Below are 15516 nucleotides of genomic sequence, written 5' to 3'. Positions count from 1 at the left end.
CTTGAAGAGTTCCTCCGATCTGTCCTTTCTGTTTAATGCCATCATCTTTCCTATGAAAATTACTTTCAGCAAATGACAGTCATTTTAAAGACTAAGAATTGGCTAAATAAGAAATATTAGCATAAGGAAAATGTGCAAATAACATTCTACTTTCATGTTTCCAAGCTAGAAGTCTAAGATGCAATTTATCATAAAATTTAAAATTGTAAGGGATCTTGGAAGTCATTCTTTCAACCTAATAAGCAATGGATTCTATGACACTCTCTTGTTTTGGCACTTACAATGGTGAACTCACAAGTTATCTCATTTATTGACTGCTTTGATTATTAATTATCTCTTACTAGCATCTTTCTTTCTACTTACATTCAATAATCCCTACACCTGTCCTCCTCCCTCAAATATATCAGAGATCCCTAAGAAATTTGTACTTCCTTAATGTATACTTATGTCAAAGAAAATATTGCAATAGCTTTTTCTGGGTTTTTAATCTTCAGTTAAATCCTTATCCAAGAGCAGGCCATTAAAAACAGCTCATGGTAAAGAAATCTTACCAACAGCACCCTCTGGTGGAAAGAGCAGTCAGCTGATAATCAGAAGAACAAACTGCCTTCAAATACTGAACTTACATTCAACTTTGGAGGTTGGCAAATAACTCACAGAGAGAGTAAGGATGAAATAAGCTGTGATGGCACCCCGAAAGTTTATAAATACCAAGTGCTACTACTGTTACGGACTCAAAACACCATAATCTGGTTTGTACATTTGAGATACCTATTAAACTATGTGCTATGGGAAAGCATTTATTTCCCATATACGCTATGGGAAAGGTATGAAATAAATGACACATTCCTGCCCTCAGTAACCTTATATTTCTTTTGGTGGGAAAAACAGTAAGTCAGCAAGTCAACAATTACTTGTGCACTAAAGTAAAACATAAAACCTGAAGTATTAGTCTTTAACAAAGAAAAAATATACCAGGGCTTGTTGGATTTGAGTGGGGTGTAAAATATTCTTTATGGTAGAAATGTTATTTGAAGAGTAGATGTGATTAATAGAAAAACTTAACGATCAGGCCCATTCTTTTGGAAGGAGAAAGAATATGAAACAAAAAAAAAATAGAAAAAAACAAATAGGAAACAAGCAGCTCTATCTGAAGAATTGGGTAAGGCACTTTGGCTGGCTATAGGTGACAGTGCTAACCAAGACTAAAATGTATAGCCTGGGGCCAAATCCTGAGAGTCTATCCTTGTCTTTGGGGTAAAAAAAAAAAAAAAAAAGGAGTAATATGATAACAGCTCTAATTAATAAGGATTATTCTGGCAGTTATTATGAAGATAAATGTAAGGAGACAGAGACTAGAAATTATTTTAGTTAGGGAAAATAAGAGGCTGAATTCTATTACATGAGAGTGTTGGGGCATTTTTGCCAGTGTGAAATACACACTTATCAGTCACTCATTGTTGTTAATTCTCATTTTAAACAAGTTTCCCTTCTGAGTCTGAAGGTCAAATAATATACCCACAAAATGGGGAAGGCATTCTTCCTAAGAAATATTGTCTCTACTGGCCTAAAATAATCTCTCTGCAGACAGAAATATCATTTCCTTATATCTCCCTCAGCATCACACATGGTAAAGAGATTAAAACATGACACACCACTAATGAAAGGATAAATGCACATAATTTTTTCTCAAGGATTATCTACAGAACATCTGAAAAGTTTAAAAAAAAAATGCTCTTTTGGGCCTCCCTGGTGACCTGGAGGTTAAGTCTCAGTGCTAGCACCGCCATGGCCTTTGTTTGATCCTGGCCAGGGAGCTACCCACAGGATGCAGCAGCCCTCTCCTGTCTCACCTGCTGCTCCCCTCAGCAGTGTATCTCAGTGGATACTCCTGTTCTGTTCCCTACTTTGTCTCTGGTGAAGCCTCTCACCCCCTGCACCTCTGGCCTGTACCCCAGTTCTTGTGTGCATAAATGAATAATTCTTTTTTTTTTTTTTTTGTGGGACCCTTGCCGGCGGCCGGGGAACGAACCAGTGCTGCAAAGGCTGCGGGCAGCCTCACAGCCCAGCACTCTACCGCGGCACCACCAGGGGAGGCCCTAAATGAATAAATCTTAAAAAAAAGATTTTAAAAAGTGCTCTTTGAGGTGAGGTAAATGAGGCACTAGCTTCTATGTAAATTGTAAGGGTCCCTGAAAAACTCAGTTGTGAAGATGAAAATACAGCTCTGAATGCCCTGATAAAATGAATCGTTTTTTTGCCTGGAGACTTATTTGGAAATAGCATCTAAATTGCTATACCTCTTCCACTTCTGCCCAAAAAGGAGTTAGAAATTCTGTTTTGCAATAAAAAAGTACAACAAAACAAAAACAAACCAGAGATATTCTGCAGGGGCGGGGAAGGGAGGGAGGAGCACCGGGGACTGTGGTGATGGTGCACAGGTGGACATTCTAGGGGGACTACATCTGAGAAAGGAAAGCAAACATTGTTTAAAAATGAACAATGATGTAAAATAAATAAATACACACACACACACACAATGCCCTTTGAACCAGAACTTACATTTCTCAAAATTTACACTAAGGGAATCATATCTCAACACAAGCACGTATATCTTGGGTCATCATGACAGTACTAAGTAGTAATTCTGAAAAGTTGAAACACACTAAATAACTGGATTAAAGAAATTATGGCAAATTCAAATGAAGGTATATAGTGTAGTCTTAGAACAGTTACAGAGCTATGTGGCTTAATGTGCACTGGTACTCATTATTGAGTGATAGAAGTGGGTCACAAAACTACATGAATAGTATGATCTCAGTTTTGCTTTAAAAAATACATACACACACAACATACTTTTAAAAGCTTTTATATAGATATATAAGCATTTAAAAAAAACAACAAAAAAGATTATCTCTCAGCAGACAGGGTTGTGGTTTTATTTCTTTTTGGTTTGTATGGCTTTCCTGAAGTGGAAAATAAAATGTTTTTCTAATAAGGGGGGGGAAAGGAAAAAAATTTATTGAAAAGAATAAAATTTAAAAATACATAAGCAGGCACTTGGTCACTCAAAAGTTCTAATATACGGGCCTCCCCGGTGGCGCAGCAGTTGAGTGCTGGGTTGCGAAGCTGCCTGCAGCCTCTGCAGCGCCAGTTCGATCCCTGGCTGCTCCCGGAGGAGGGTCCCACATGGCACGCAGACCTCTCCTGCCGCCCGCTGCTCCCCTCTGCTCCCCGCTCTGGCTCTGGTGAATTCTCTCACCCTCCCGCGCTTCTGACTGTACCCGGTGCTTGTATAAATAAATAGATAGATAAATAAACTTGCAAAAAATTAAAACAAAACAAAAAAAAAGTTCTAATATACCAAGAGCTGATTCATGCTGACCTAAGTCTTCATTGCTACTTCCTTTACTTTCCTCTTCCAACAGCAAAACTCCAGGAGATCAAAATTCTACACTAGCACATCAGAAGCAGATTAAAAAAAAAAAAAAATCACCTTAGATAATTTAATTAAAAATGGGGGCCGCCTGGGTGGTGCAGGGTTTAAAGATAGAGCCATCAAGCTATCACCAGCCACTGAAGCAGGAGTTTGATCCCTAACCAGGGAGCAACCCACATGGTACAACAGACCTCTCCTGTCTAGCCTGCTGCTCCCCTCAGCAGCGTATTTTGGTAGATCTGCCTGTTCTGCTCCCCACTCTTTCTGGTGAATCCTCTTATCCCCGCACCTCTGGTCTACACCCTGGTTCTTGTATTCATAAATAAATCAATCTTAAATAAATAAATGAATAAAATCATAAGAAGCAACTCTTTGAAAGCCCACATTAACTAAATCAATCAGAATTTAAGTCTGGAGTACTAAAGTGACGAGAGGCAATTATCTAGAGCAACGGTTTAGGAATCAGTGAAACAAACCTTAATTGAATTGGGCAGACCTGGTTGAGAATTACAGACCCAAGTGTGAAACCCACACTCGCATCCTGTAATCCTGACCCTGGGCAGGTTACTAAATTTTTTTACCCTCAGTTTCTTCATCTGTACAATGGAGGTAAAGAATTTTGTGAGAATAAAATGAGATAACATGAAAAACGTTTATTGACCCTGACACTAAAAAGTCCAATTACTGCTAAAAAAATGAAAAGGTTACCTTGCATTTTCCATTGCACTGGAGGATGAAGCTAGCTTTTCCTCCAGTACTGTGACTTTCTTCCTTAGCTTAGCCTCTCTATCTTCTGCAGCCAAAGCTTCCCGGGTATAAGAATCTTCTGTTTCTAGAAGATGGTTACGCAATCTCTCTAGCTCTTGGTTTAATCTTACTTCTTTGTCACGTAAATGTTGAACCTAGGCAGAGGACATTTCTTTATTTGTTGTGTATAAAATGCTCCTTTCCCTCCTGGGATAGCTACTTTGTTATGAAATTTTTCACCCATGTTCAAGTGTACTCATTGAACATTAATTTTTCATACTGCTCAAGATATATTTTTGCTAGGAAAAAAATTCATGTGGAAGCTTTACTTTGTAAGATCATTCCCTGCAGTTAAAATGGAAAATGGAATTTTACAACACATTAAGTTTTATGTGACAGATCACTTTTTCAGTCAATCTCATTTTTTGGTATGTTATAGGCAGGAAATTTATCTTATATCCAAGATATGCCATGGTTTTCCTTTTGAAAACGGAAATGTACTCTGGGAGATCAAAATTCTACTATAGCACATCAGATTAAAGAAAAAAAATCAGCTAAGAAACATTTTAATTGACAATCTTTCCAGTTTCCTTACTTAACAGTCATTAAATGTACTGTTTACACTGCTTTCTCTAATGGGAAAATATACCTCGTTCTGTATGGCACTATTTTCCATTTGCTTCTGCTTCAAAGCCAACATGACTTGGTCTCTCTCCTGTTGAAACACAACTGTCTTCTCCTGCATTGACTTAACAGCATTTAGAAGCTGATTTAACTCCCCGGTCTTGCCCTTTTGAGAAAAAACAACTTTAGCTTGAAGAAAAATACATTTATTTGACAACAAAAAACATTTAAAAAGACAATTTCTTCATCAATAATTAAAATACTGGATGATCTCACTCATAGCAGGAATTTAGAAAATGTAAATAAGGGACCAGGAAAAAGACTAATTAATACAAAGTAAAAATAAAAATCAACAAGCAGCTATAAACCAGAGATGGGGGCGGGGGAAGGGGTGAGGAAGGACTACGGTCAAAATAAGGGGGGGGTGTGCAATTGTATGGGGAATATAACAAAATGATAATGCATACATTGTGCAAAAATGAAAAATGATGTAAGAATTATATAAAATAAAATAAAGAAAAATAAAAGAAAATAAAATCTAGTTAACCATGTCCAGGTCATCAAAAACAAGAAAAGCCCGAGAAATTGTCAGAAATTGAGTCCAGGGGAGCTCGGTGACTGAAATAATGCAGCTCCTGGGTAACCGCCCAGAGCAGGGAAAGAACAGTTGGTTAAAAATTAAGAAAGTTCATAAGGAGGAACTTTATTATTTTTTTAAAAGATTTATTTATTCATGAATACAAGAGCTGGGGTACAGGCCAGAGATGCGGGGGTGAGAGGATTCACCAGAGACAGAGTGGGGAGCAGAACAGGCAGAAGGACCGAAAACACTGCTGAGGGGAGCAGCAGGTGAGGCAGGCGAGACAGGAGAGGTCTGCCGCGCCATGTGGGTAGCTCCCAGGGCAGCTGGGATCGAACCTGGGCTGCAGAGGCTGCAGACAGCGTCACAGTGCAGTGCTCAACCCCTTGCGCCACCAGGGAGGCCCAGGATGAACTTTAGTTAATAGTAATGGCTCCATACTGGTTCATCAGTTTATATTAACAACAAGAGAAACTGAATATGAGGTAGACTAGAACTCTTCTGCTATCTAGCCAACTTTTCTAATAATCTAAAACTATATATACTAAAAGAAAATGCTTATTCGAAATGTTTTTAAAAAACTCTAAAGATACAATCTTTTCAAATGTGCCCTACACAACAAAGAGTTCACAAACCCCATCATCACCCAGAAGAATATAGGCGGGACGTAGGAGGGAAAGAGAGGGAGAGGCTGAGATTCCATTCAGCAGGCATCAGCAACTGTTCAGAGAAAGTAAAAGTGCCTGACAGAAGAAAGCGATGTCACTTGCACAGCCTATTTTAAAAGAACATTTTGGCAACTTAATGAAATCAGTTCTGGAACTGCTATCTTGCTTGATGGTTGTGAAAACGAAAATGTACTCCTGCATGCATTCCACAGGAGTACAAGACATCAGCAATAGCAAAAGACACATAACCATCACGGCAGGGGCAGGGCCATGAATTCAGGATGACAGGTGAGGCTCTAAAAAGCAGCAGAACGTGCAGGCTGTTCTTTCATTTTAAATATATATATCATATGAATTTATAGTTTTGTGTTATTAAAATTTTTCATGTAAACTCTCCATTTCTTTAAGAAGATATAATGTCCCTAGGACAAATCATAGCATCCAAGTTGTAAAATCACCCCTTCCTTTTATCTGATCACCCCCTCCTCCTGGATGAGGCCAATATTTTACAAATAGTTTTTCAGGTAAAATTTTTTTCATATTACAGAGAAAGAACAAATGTTTGAAAAACAGAGTTGAAGGTCTCCTGTTGACCTCTCTTTCTCCCTAACAAAAAGACGGTATTTGTTCTAGTCACAATATACTCTAAAGGTGCTCCGCAAATCAGGAGTACTGGAAGAAATTAGTTTACATGAATCAGCTGCACGTAATCCAATAAAGTATTACTTTACTAATTCTGGGAAGCAGCTTGAAAAGTAGCCAATCTCTAACAAAATCTGCACACTTCAGATCTATAAATGCTAATGAAGTAGAACTAAATTTTATAAGATGCTAAAACTGCAAAAGGGGGAAAAAAGGTATAAAGCAGACTACATCACTCTGCATTCTTTTTGTTATACTCTTACAACCATAAGATGTTATATACCCAGTTCTGGTTAGTGGGTGCTTCTATTCCCTAAGAGTCTGTCATACCAACTGCAGACCAGTACCACAAGCAGCAGCACACCTGGGCCTCCCCTGGTGGCGCAGTGGTTGAGCGTTGGGCTGCAAAGCTGTCTGCAGCCTCTGCAGTGCCGGTTCCATGCCCGGCCGCCGGCGAGGGTCCCACATGGCGCGATAGACCTCTCCTGTCTCGCCTGCTGCTCCCCTCAGCAGTGTGTTTCATCATTCTGCCTGTTCTGTTCCCCACTCTGGCTCTGGTGAATTCTCTCACCCTCCCGCGCTTCTGACTGTACCCAGTGCTGTATAAATAAATAAATAAATCTTAAAAAATATATATTAAAAAAAAAAAAAAGAAGAAGCAGCACGCCTCTGAGAGAACACCTCAACACTCAGTGGATCTGATCTACTTCATCCGATGGCAATGAGGGGAAAGTGAGGTAAGACATCTCTTAACAAGTGAAAATTATAACAGTTGTTCCCAAACTTGAACCCAAGACCCTATGAGAGAACTTAACTGTCAAAAAACCAAATCATTTGGTAACTTGTGCCTGGCAATATGTAAACATTCAAGAAACACATTGACTACTCCACAGTTTTATCATTTCTACTCTAAATTTCTACTACTGGGAAAAAAAAAAATATATATATATATATATAAATATAAAAATAAAAAGAGTAAAAAGACATTGCCAAAAAAGCCCAAGAGGGCATATATCATAGTATGAAGTTACTCCATATATTCTTAGTAAAATGGAAAATCAACTTCATGGGGTCTCTCTGGTGGCACAGAGGTTAGTCTCAGCGCTATCAAGCTCTCACCAGTCAGCATGAGTTCAATCCCTGGCAAGGGAGCTGACCCACATAGCTCGGCAGACCTCTCCTGTCTCGCCCACTGCTCCCTTCAGCAGTGTATTTCAGTCAGTCTGTTTCCCGCTGTGTCTCTGGTGAATCCTCTCACCCTCCCATACATCTGGCCTGTACCCTGGTTCTTGTATGCATGAATAAATAAATCTTTAAAAAAATAAAATAAAATCTACTTCATATAAAAATTTAAACATATCAAAAACTACCAGCACTTTAGGTATAATTATTACAGCTCTCCACCATTGTACAGTCACATAAACACCCGAAGTCACAGCAGTGACAGAGTATTTACGAGCCTACAAGACAATCACTACTCAAGGATAACACTTTCAAACACCATGTTGTAGCTTGCTGATTCATAAAATTCATAAAATCAATTTACTGGGTCATCCAGCATTATCTCTTTTCTAGAGTATCATGCAGTAAGGTTAATTTCTGATTCCTGAACATGCACAAATGCTGCACCCAAGTACTTACTGTGTCACAATGTAAAATGTATTTCTTACTGCAGTTCACTGTCAAGATGTAGCATTTATTTCACAGAGCTTCCCTTTACATATAAGAACCTCCTCTCAAGTGTCAACTACCCTGAAATATACCTAAAATTTGGTTGAATTGCAGTGCCTTCAAAATTCCTTCTTTTGACACATTTCTATTTTCTAAAAATACCAGTAGCTACTAAACTATTTTTCAACTTAACAGGCTGCAAAAAATTAACCTAGTTGTAAAAGTATTTTGAAATTTAATAATCTGAGGGAGAAATTTCAAAATGCCTGAGGAAAATTTATTTAGAATGAATCACAATACTCTGAAATAAGTATTTTCTAAATGACCAAATTCATATTCCTTTTTAAAGACATCATCAATAAGGTGACTAACACATTTAAAAGTCACCTCCCCCAACACTCCATTCAGAACATACCTGTTCTTTTTCTTTCAGAAGCTGCTCAAAGGCAAGAGCCTTCTCCTTCATTGAATGGCACTCAAATTCTTTTTCTCGAAGCATCATAGAAAACTTTGTATTAGTCTCTTGTAATGCCTGATACTCTGTTTCCTTCCCCCTGGATGTTTCTAGTATTTTTTCATTTTCCCCTTTTAGTTTACAAATGTCCATTTCCAAAATTAATGTTCTCTCTTTCAGGTTTGTTACTGCCTGCCTTAAAAGTTCATTTTCATTCACTTTGTTAGTGAAATTTTCATTTAAAGAAAGTAACTGATCGCTTTTGGCTTTGATCAAAAGGTCTTTTTCTTTAAGCGACTTCTGTAAAACATCTTGCTTCTCCTTCAGCTGCTTAATTTCTGAGTCAGTTTGTTCATGCTCTTTTCTTTCAAGCTCCGTGGTAGCAGCAACTGAATCAGACAATCTGTGGTTATTTTCCTGGAGAGTTCTAATTGTTGCATCTTTTTCCTGCAGGGATTTCCTGAGCTCTTCTATCTCTTGTTGAAACAATTTAGAAGAGTCACTCAATGATGAATCACATTTAATTGTTTGAAGAGACTCTGCTGACTGAGCAGCAAGTGATGACCCAGGCGAGAGCTGAGGTGAAATGATATCAAGTTTTCCCAAGAGAAGATCTTTGGTGTTACAAAGCTGTCCTATGCTGTGCTGGACTTGGGCTAATTCCTGCCCAAAATTTTTGAGCTTGGTTTCATTCTGCTCATAGCTTTGAATCAGGCCAGTATAGTCCACTTGTAATTTAGAATTGTTGTCGCTGTCGACCAGAACTTGTGCCTGAAGCTGATGGAGCTCCTCCTGAAGCTGGGCTGACTCGTGTTGCATATTTTGTACAGTAGTCATCACCTGTTGTTTCCACTCTTCCATTTTCTTTACCTGCTGTTTTAATTTGTCACGTTCCTGTAGAAGTTCCTCAAACTGATTACTATTAACCCCTCCAGCCTCGTTACCAGCGCTGGATGTTTGCAACACTGTCAATAAGGTCTGACATTTCTGACTTAATGCATCAATTTCAATGTCTTTTTCACGAATGATACGTGATAAATTCTGGACAGTTTCTCTAAACATGTCTTGACCACTACTTTCAAAGCTAGTTGACAATTTTTTATTTTCATCTTGCAGCTTAATGAGGGCTGCTTCTTTGGCAGCAACTATGTCCACCATTTTGTGATATTCTGACTTTAGATAGCTGTTTTCCCTCGTTTTCTCATTCAAAACAGCTACAATTTGCTCTTTTTCCATAGCATATGTCTGCAGCTGTTGTTGAAGGTAAGCAACATCCTGGGTGTAGGGAGATGAAGAAATTCTTGCGTGAAGAGCTTGTATCTCCACATCTTTCTGCTGTATAATCTGAGTTAATTTACCCACCTCATCTTTGGAGAGCTGATCAATCTGTTTCGTTAAAGATTTATTCTTTTCATTTAGAAGTTTAATCTCTAATTCTCTTTCTTTTAGTCCTTTTACTAATCTTTCCGTCTCAGCTTTAGATAAATCATGTTTTTCACTTCCATTTTCTATATTAAGGCTCTGAACTTTTGTTTCTTGAAAAATATCAGAATTCTCTGTTTGAATGTCCTGTCGTTCATCATGCAACCGAGTTTTGATTTGGTCAATTGTTTTCTGCAAATTCTTAATTTCCTCGTCTTTCTCTAAGAAGAGCTGGGTGTGTGAGACATTCATTTGTTCATGCTGGTACTTAAACTCATCCATTTCCTTTTTCTGCTCCTGTAAAGACTGAAGTAGTTGCATCTTATTCTGGTTTTGATCTTCAATTATTTTTTGATGGAGTTTTATTTCTTCTTCAAGATTATCCTTTATTATATTCAGTTGCGACACCTCCGATTCTAGCTCTGTGATGCAATCAAGGGTTTTAGGTTCAGCAACAAGTGCAGTTCGACTCTGCTGTTCCCTGAATCTTTCCAGTTCTTCTTTTAGATGATTATTTTCTTCTTTCATGGATCCAAGACTTCTGTCTTTTTCCTCTATGGTTTGTTTTAAAATATCATTTTTTCTTAAGGCCTCAGTATACTTATCCTGCAACCCTGAACTTTTTTCCTTAAGTTTTTCAATAAAAATTTCTTTCTCATTTATAAGTTGTGTTAATTGCTTCTGCTCTTCTAAACTAGATGACAAAGTATTTTTGGTTTCTTTATGAGCAGCATTCATCTGCTCAATATTCTTTTTGAGTTCTGCTACTTCAAAGTCTTTCTCTTGACTGAGTTTAACTAAACGCTCATGTTCCAGCTGTACAGTAGAGGTTCTCAGCTTACCTGCATCTGACAGTTCTTCAATGGTTTGCTCATACCTGTTCACTTCTTCAGATAGCCTCATTTTGGCCTGACACAGTTCTGCTTCTAACTGTCCTTTTTCTATTTTCAGAGCCTCTACAACAGTGTTCTGTTCCAGAGAAAGCTGATTGTTGCGAGTGGTGGATTCTTCCAACTGATGCCTTACATCTTCACATGCTAAAATCAGCTTTTCATTTTCCATTTTGAGATCAAAAGCAGCCTTTTTAAAATGTTCATTTAGTTGTTCTATTTCTGAAAGATTTTGCTTTAAATTTCTGACTTCGGCTTCCCTTTCTTCAAGCAAATCTTCCTTAAAATTACTGCTAGAGTCTTCATTAAGAGAGTGAGTTAACTCACTCCTAACTCTACTAAGTTCTTCCTTATTTTGTTTAATATGTTCCTTAAGTTCAAAATTTTCCTTCTGGATGTTTAAATTACTATTTTGTGACTGATTTAGTTGATCGACTAATTCTTCTACTTTACCCTCAAGTTCTTGCTTGGTTAGATGCAAATCATTTAGGACCAGTTCATTTTGCATTAGCTTTTCTTTCTGTATGTTTAACTCTTCAGTAATACTCATTTTATCATCTTCAAGTTGATGAACTCTCTCTTTTTCATCATTTAGATCTTTTTTCAGTTCATCGATGATGCTATCACCCTCATTTTGTTGTTTTGACAACTGATCTTTTATCAAAATCATGTGCTGAAAGAAAATGTGCATAGGTTTAAAATATTGTTTCATTTCAACCTCTAAAGAAAACATTTTAAAAAAAAATAACAGAAGAGTTATACTCAGATATCCTAATCCTCTGTAAAATCCCAATGAAATTATTTACTGATATCTTATAGCAAATCTATTTTATCATTTAAGAGTTAGAATTTAAAACCAAAGGTGAACGAGATATGCTGTTTATTTTCAACTCTCGAACACTGGAGCAGGAGTCAACAGACTATATAGTCAATGGGTCAAATCAAGCTTGCCACCTTTTTATAGATAGTTTTATTGGAACACAGCCATGATCATTTGTTTACGTATCACAATTAAGAGTTCAGTGAGTAACTGTAACCAAGACAAACAGTTTACAAAGTCAAAAAATTTACTATGAAACATCTTACTTGACAAGGTTTGCCAACCTCTAGGACCAGAGCATCAAGGAACTAAAATAAAATTTAATTAAATCATTTGTCATTCTAATGGTTAGTTCATCTGAGTAGAACGCGCTTCCTCACTGTTTTTAGCATAATTACCTCTGTAGCTTCTTGGTTCTGTCTGTCCAATTCTTCTATTTCAGCTATCAGTATCTCCTTTTCTTTACTACTCTGATTGAGTTCTTCTTCCTTTGCCTCCAAATTAAGTCTTAAATCATGTATTTCTTTTGTTGCTGCATTTTTAATTACGTCACATTCATTGTTCAATTTTAAAAGTGACTTTTGAAGCTCCTCCTTAAGTGATAAAAAGGAAAAACACAAAACATGCTGTAAATCTGAAGAGATGCCCAGGACTGAAAATATAAACAAAACTTGAGAATACATTTTAAATGCTTGATATTGGAAACACTGAATTAATATCTCAGCACGGATATGTAAAATTCAACAAACCACAACCTTCATTCATATTAAACTTTATTTGCAGCTTCAGGCAGAGCATTTGTGTAACAGACAGGATGCCACAATGACTCTGAGCTGGCCCTCACAACTCCAATTCCTTCTTTATACAAAAACCATTCCCTCTGAAGCCTTCCCGCTCCCACTGCCTCTGCCCTGTCTCCTCCTTCCCTTCCCCCACACTTTTCAAAACATTCCAAGTCTTTTGGTTCTCTTCATTTCCAGTCCTTAACATCCAGTCACCAACAGTCACAGACGAAATAAAAATGCAAAAAGCTAATAATACCCATTCACTCTAAATTTTAACCAAATAAAACAAAAGACTCTTGTTCCCTCATTAAAGAAATTTCCCTTACTACAAGCGGCTATCAGAATGTGAAACCTTTTCTTGACCCAAAAAAATACCCTCCCTTCTTTCCTTAACTTTCTAACCTAAATACAGGCTCAGTTTCCTTCTCTAAAACCTAACATTCCTAGAGCTATGTTTACACATGATTTTTAAAAATACATCATGTTTTATCTTACTGGTATTTAACAACAGTTTTCTTCCAAAATTCCAGAAGTGGGACAGTTCCCTATTCTTCAAAATTATTTCAACCTCATAATGTTTGTGAAACTATATTACTGTAAAGCTTTTTTTCATTGATAGGATTTTTAAAAATCAAACTTCTATGCATTCTACTTTAAAGAGTCTCAGCATTCTACAAATAGTCTAACATATACCTTACAACTGATACCAATGGAAACAGTACTAGAATATCTGTCTCAAAATTCTCATTCCTCTTCCCTTCCAATTCAAAAACTTATTCTGAACTATAACTGAAATGCAGAAATAGGACTCTCTTGCATCTTTCTAGAGTTATCTGTTCCACCAGGAGAGCCATAAACATTTTTTGGCAGGTGGATCTTAAGAAGACAGAGCTTTACAGGAACTTTTGGCATTCTTAACCAGTGAATGAACCCACAGCAGACATAATTCAAGAAAAAGTTACAATGGATTACTTAATATCAAAGACAAGAGAAAGCAGCTATTAGGGATAGCTGCAGAATCCAAAAGTAGAAGGAGAAGGGCACTATCAAATATTTGCAAATTAGAGCTAGGCCAGTTAGAGAAATGTGTAACTGAAAGAGCAATGGGAATGCTATGGGAACAGAGGAAATCTGCATTTAAAAAAAAAAAAAAAAAAAAAGGAAGAAATGACTGGAAGACAATACTTTTAGTGGGTAGGTTTTTAATGGGTAGAGAGGGAGCAAGGATTCTACAATGCATAGGACAGTGCACATAACCAAGAATTTTCCCACCTAAAATGTCAATAGCATTTATTTGAGAAACACTGTCTGCAGACTGATACAGAAAGATGTTGAAAATATTAAGTTATACATGAACAGTGTACAGAGTATAGTTTATTAATACTTGTGCTTTTACAAAAACTACTTATCTAATAATCATGCATACAAGAATATAGCCTGGAAGGATACACAAGAAATTGGTAAGAGAGAGTGCCACTGGGAAAAAGGCCAATGAATAGTGATGTTCTCATTTCATACTGTATTTTCAGCACGTATTACTGATACATAGGTCAGTAAATGATATATGTGTTACCTTAAAAAAAAGGTAAGGCTTTCAACTGAGTTGAGACAACCCAGCTTAAAACTAAGCCTTATCTAAGCACCTCCTGCCTGAGCCAAGGATTTACTCCCAGGTGGCACAAGCAAAAGCACTTTTCCCCATACTCAACATCACAGATAGACACAAAAAGACCTCATGTTTCTATCACAAAGAATGCCCCTCTTTACCAATCACCACTAAGAAACTCCTGTTCATAACAGACACATTCTGGGGCAGGTTACAGTTGCTGGGGTATACATACGGTTACTGCATTCACTACCACAGACCTCACCTGTCAAACACACTACCGCTGTCAGAACTTCATCTGAAACTAAATCTGAGCTGCCTGTATCTGCATGCCTACTGGCTTATCTCTGAATGTAAACTCTGGCCAGCCTCTCATACTCTGAACCTTGCCCAGGAACTTCAACCTGGCCTAGTGGACAGCGATGAGATCACTTCTAACTCTGGACTTTGAAGAACTTAACACTCCATTTTGATATAAACTGGTCCTTAGTGGTACTCTAAAATTATTTTAAGTATGCCCCCACTTTATTGCACCCACCTTTTCTTGACTTAATAATGAATTCTCATTTTCTAAAACTTGAACATGCATTTTAAGTTTCAGATTGTCTTCAGCGAGATTGTTACCCTACAAAAATGTTAAAAAAGTGTTTTCAGAGAACAAGAAATTTCAAGTTTACAGTAAGAGCAGGGAAACTTCAACTGTGCATTTCTACTCAGTATTTCTTTAACGATATCTAAGAATTTTAAGCATTCAACACTCAACAGTCTAAAGACAACCACTGGATGTATAGGTATTTTCTAGATGGTTTCTTTAATATATTTGAAACATATATTTACAAAATAACCTGTAATCATACAAAAAAAGAAACAACTTCCCAAATTCCTTAAGGGAAATCAAATCCTCACTTGGGTAGAAGATCTGCTTCCACTGTCTCTATATATAATATTTGTCAAATGAATATAAAATGAGATACTTGCATATTTTAATTATGTAACTTTTAAAATTATGTCAGTTTATTATGCAAAAAAGTTACTAATTAGTAAAAATAAATTACTGAGATGACAGTTCCTACAATAAATTCATCTGAATTTGCATAAAATAAAATCACAAAAGCAGCAACCATAAAAGTCAAAATATTTTTTTTCTTGGTAAACCGATGCCAAAAGT

The 15516-nt window shown here is 37.0% G+C and overlaps 1 protein-coding gene across 3 annotated transcripts in view; it reads right to left on the bottom strand.

Annotated features, from left to right (window-relative positions):
• The window catches only part of TRIP11 (thyroid hormone receptor interactor 11), a 65271-nt gene that overhangs the window by 26079 nt on the left and 23676 nt on the right, over positions 1-15516 (bottom strand). For all 3 annotated transcript variants that reach the window (XM_037504033.2, XM_054692812.1, XM_054692813.1), the window contains 5 exons: positions 14887-14973; positions 12356-12550; positions 8787-11810; positions 4836-4976; positions 4148-4341 (listed from right to left, as the gene is read on the bottom strand). In XM_037504033.2, coding sequence (XP_037359930.1) covers positions 4148-4341; positions 4836-4976; positions 8787-11810; positions 12356-12550; positions 14887-14973 — 3641 coding nt within the window. The remainder of the gene's footprint in view (positions 1-4147; positions 4342-4835; positions 4977-8786; positions 11811-12355; positions 12551-14886; positions 14974-15516) is intronic.

This window comes from Talpa occidentalis, unplaced genomic scaffold (assembly GCF_014898055.3).
Source record: "Talpa occidentalis isolate TD23 unplaced genomic scaffold, MPIMG_talOcc4v2.1 talOcc4.11, whole genome shotgun sequence".
In the NCBI taxonomy this organism is placed as follows: Eukaryota; Metazoa; Chordata; class Mammalia; order Eulipotyphla; family Talpidae; genus Talpa; species Talpa occidentalis.
Note: the sequence above shows the minus strand (reverse complement) of the source record. Positions and strands in the feature narration are given on the sequence as shown.